General features: G+C 56.4%; 1 protein-coding gene across 3 annotated transcripts in view; it reads right to left on the reverse strand.

Moving 5' to 3' along the window:
- The window catches only part of GLI1 (GLI family zinc finger 1), a 12,791-nt gene extending 10,770 nt beyond the window's left edge, over positions 1-2,021 (reverse strand). For all 3 annotated transcript variants that reach the window (XM_014958897.1, XM_014958896.1, XM_014958895.1), the window contains exons 1-2: positions 1,851-2,021; positions 885-980 (exon numbers count right to left, since the gene is read on the reverse strand). In XM_014958897.1, the coding sequence (XP_014814383.1) occupies positions 885-980; positions 1,851-1,953 (199 nt within the window). In that variant the 5' untranslated portion in view covers positions 1,954-2,021. The remainder of the gene's footprint in view (positions 1-884; positions 981-1,850) is intronic.
- Positions 2,022-3,980: the final 1,959 nt, after the last annotated feature.

Consider the following 3,980-nt stretch of genomic DNA (forward strand, 5'->3'; position numbering starts at 1 on the left):
TTCACTCTTGGTCCACAAGATTCTGGTTTTCAACCAAAGGCTGGCAGATTTCCATTTTCATAGGTTTTTGAAGTTACTTGTTTGCTTTTTTGTTTTAATATTAAATATTTCCACAAAGCAGACTCTTGTTAAAAATAGAAGATCAACCTTTATAAACACCTTTATACACTCTACTGTCTTTAACCATGTTAAACTCTTTGTTACCTTCCCTATCTGTAGCTTTGTTTTTTAATTGATTTGTTCAGCTGGCAGTTTCTGATTGCTTTTAGTTTAGGTTTTTTTCGGTTTCCTCTCCTCTCCTCTCCTCTCCTCTCCTCCCCGTGGCAAAGCCCAAAAGTGTCCTCCCCTCCCTGCCACAGTCATCAATGTTCACAGGGGGCACCTGAACCCCTTGACACACGTGTACTCCCTGCAACTGCTGATGACACCCCATAAAAAAGTGCCTCATCCCCTTGGTCACAGCCAACACAAACGCTCCTGGGCATCACCGTGCCAGGAAGGACACAGAATCACAGAATCTTCTAGGTTGGAAGGGACCTTCAAGATCATCTTGGCCAACCGTCAACCTCATTTTGACAAAAATAGACACCCCCACAACAAACAAGGAGCATCATCACTAAACCACACCTCCCAGCACCACATCAACCCGGCTTTTGAACACCTCCAGGGATGGGGCCTCAACCACCTCCCTGGGCAGCCCAGTCCAAGGGCTGAAGCCCCAGCAGTTTCCTCTGTCATTACAGATATCACCGTCCCCAGCACTGTCTGACCCTCTCAGCACACACCCCCATGCTCCTGGCACACCACCACCACCACCACCATCCCCAGGAGATGCCCACACCCCAACCTGCCCCAGGCCCTCCCAAGAAAGACCAGAGACTCACCATCACCGCCGCCTGGGTGCTCAGCTCCTGGCACCAACCCATAACCACGGTGGTTGCTCGTGAGGTTTGACTGGTGGCATAAGGGGAAATCAAAGCCTGGCAGAGGGGAGAAGAAAGACGGGAAGACGTGTTAGGGTGGGTGGCACCAGGGGGGAGAGGGAAACCCCCCCAGCATAGAATCATAGAATTGCCCAGGCCAGAAGGGACCTCCAAAGGGCATCTCGTCCCACCCCCCCGCAGTCAGCAGGGACACCCCCAACTAGACCAGGTTGCCCCGGGCCTCATCAGGCCTCACTAGGCCTCACCTTGAATATCTCCAGGGAAGGGGCCTCAACCACCTCCCTGGGCAACCTGTTCCAGTGCTCCACCACCCTCCCAGTAAAGAATTTATTCCTAATCTCCAGTCTAAATCTGCTCTTCTCCATTTTAAAGCCATTTCCCCTCGTCCTGTCACTACAGGCCTCTGTAAACAGGCTCTCCCCAGCCTTCCTGTAAGCCCCCCTCAGGTACTGGAAGGCTGCTATTAGGTCTCCCCGGAGCCTCCTCTTCTCCAGGCTGAACAACCCCAGCTCCCTCAGCCTGTCCTCGCAGCAGAGGTGCTCCATCCCCCTCATCATCCTCGTGGCCCTCCTCTGGACCCTCTCCATCAGGTCCATGTCCTTCTTCTATTGAGGCCTCCAGACCTGCACACAAGACTCCAGGTGAGGTCTCACCAGAGCAGAGGAAAGTGGCAGAATCCCCTCTCTGGACCTGCTGGCAACGCAGCTTTTGATGCAGCCCAGGATGGGATTGACCTTCTGGGCTGTGAGTGCCCACTGCCTGCTCATGTCCAGCTTCTCCTCCACCAGCACCCCCAAGTCCCTTTCCTCAGGGCTGAAGCCATAGGCTGAATCTGAAGTTGAGTGGCCCTCACGGGCACCGCTCAGGCCCAGGTGCTGCTCAGGACCGAGAGGGGCTACGACCCACCTTGTGGCCCTGGGGGGCCACCTGGGGCTGCTCCATGGGGCGGCGGGCGCAGGCAGCAGTGCTCGGCGTAGCCGGTGGCTGGGGCGCCCACAGGGTTGAACATGGCGCGGAGGGGCCTGGCCGGGCTCAGGAGAACATCTGCTCCTCTCCGAGGGGCTGGAGCCGGTCGGGGCCTGAGGAGGAAGAGGAGGAGGAGGAGGAGGAGGACAAGGGTGCGTGGGGGTCCCCGCCCGCCATCCCCGCACACCCCCCATCTCCATCCGTGTCCGCCAGGGGGCGCCGCAGGGAAGGGCCGGGGAGAAAAGGGGAGAAACCCCGTCCCCCCCATTTTTCACTGAATTTTCACTGAATTTCACTGAATTTGTAGAGTCGGAAGGGACCACAGAGATCATCTAGTCCAAGTGCCCAACTCATTTTGAGGCACAGACATCAACAAAGAGGGTCCCAGGGCAGAGGAACTGGGCTGGTGGGCATCTGACTGGGCAGCAACCAGCAACATCTCCGTGTACTCAAAAACTTTGGTGGCCCCCCCAACATTTTCCCTTGCCCCCTCCCACACCTACACATCCTGGTGCTCCCCTTCATTCGGGGTGGCCACCCCAAGGGCTCCCAATTTCTCCCTGGGGCCGCTCCCCACCTGGAGCGAAGGCCCACATGTACCTGGAAGGGAGAAGGGTGCAAGAGGAGATGTCTGTGGGGTCAGGGTGCAGCCCCCCACATCCCTCTCCTCCCTCCCTGACCCCGCAGAGACATAAACCATGTGGAGAAGCAGGTGCCTCTGACAGGCTCGTTGGAGGTACAAGCCATTGCAGCTCTGTTGTCACCACAGCCACCCCCTCCAAAGCAAGTATAGAATCATAGAATCATTGAGGTTGGAAGAGACCCTTGGGATCATGGAGTCCAACCATCTCCCCTACTCTACAAAGTCCTCCCCTACACCATGTCCCTCAGCACTGCATCTAAACGGCCCTTCAACACAGCCAGGGATGGGGACTCCACCCCCTCCCTGGGCAGCCTGTTCCAACGCCCGACCACTCTTTGGGTGAAAAATTCCTTCCTAATGTTCAGTCTAAACCTCCCCTGTTGGAGCTTGAAGCCGTTCCCTCTCCTTCTGTCACTAATGACCTGTGAGAAGAGACCAGCCCCAACCTCTCTACAGTGTCCTTTCAAGGAGTTGTAGAGAGTGATGAGGTCTCCCCTCAGCCTCCTCTTCCTCAAACTAAACAGTCCCAGCTCCTCCTATGATTTGTTCTCCAGGCCCTTCACCAGCTTCGTTGCACCCGCTCCAGCACCTTGAGATCTCTCTTGGATGGAGGTGCCCAAAACTGGACACAACACTCGAGGTGTGGCCTCCCCAGTGCTGAGCACAGGGGCACAATCACCTCCCTACTTCTGCTTCTACATGTGTGCACCCAGGCGCTCACACAAACACCTGCGCTCAAGCACACAACTGGGTTATAAAAATTTCACTGAATTTCACTGAATTTTAGAGTTGGAAGGGACCATAGAGATCATCTAGTCCAACTCCCCTGCTGAAGCAGGATTGCCCAGAGCTTGTCAGAGCACGTTACTCAGGAGCATCCAGGCGGGTCTTGAAAATCTCCAGAGAAGGGGACTCCACACCCTCCCTGGGCAGCCTCTTCCAGGGCTCTGCCACCCTCACCGTGAAGAAGTTCTTCCTCATATTTGAGTGGAACCTCTTCTGGTCCAACTTGTGCCCGTTGCCCCTCGTCCTCTCATTGGGAACCACTGAAAAGACTCTGGCTCCCTCCTCCTTCAACCCTCCCTTGAGATACTTGTAGGCCCTAAGTGCTCAAAAAGGGGAAAATAAGGCACAGAGGGTTAGGACCGTCCTTAGCCGAAGGACCTGAGCTGGCACCCTGCTCTGCCCTCCTCGTGGGTCCTTGCAGCATCCGCAGCTCCCACCCAGCCCTGCCTTGCCCGTGGGTCCCCACCCTGCCTGCGGGTCCAAACCCTGCCCTCTCCCACCCACGCATCCCACCCCTGCCCACGGGGCTCAGCCCGACACGCTGAGCCATCCCTGACTCCAGGTTCCTCCCCCTGTTCCTGGCTTTCATTTCCACCTGCTCCTCTGCCTGGTCCTCTCCCTGCTCAGATCTCCCACCCTGG

Source organism: Calidris pugnax, unplaced genomic scaffold, assembly GCF_001431845.1.
Source record: "Calidris pugnax isolate Ruff unplaced genomic scaffold, ASM143184v1 scaffold384, whole genome shotgun sequence".
Lineage (NCBI taxonomy): Eukaryota > Metazoa > Chordata > Aves > Charadriiformes > Scolopacidae > Calidris > Calidris pugnax.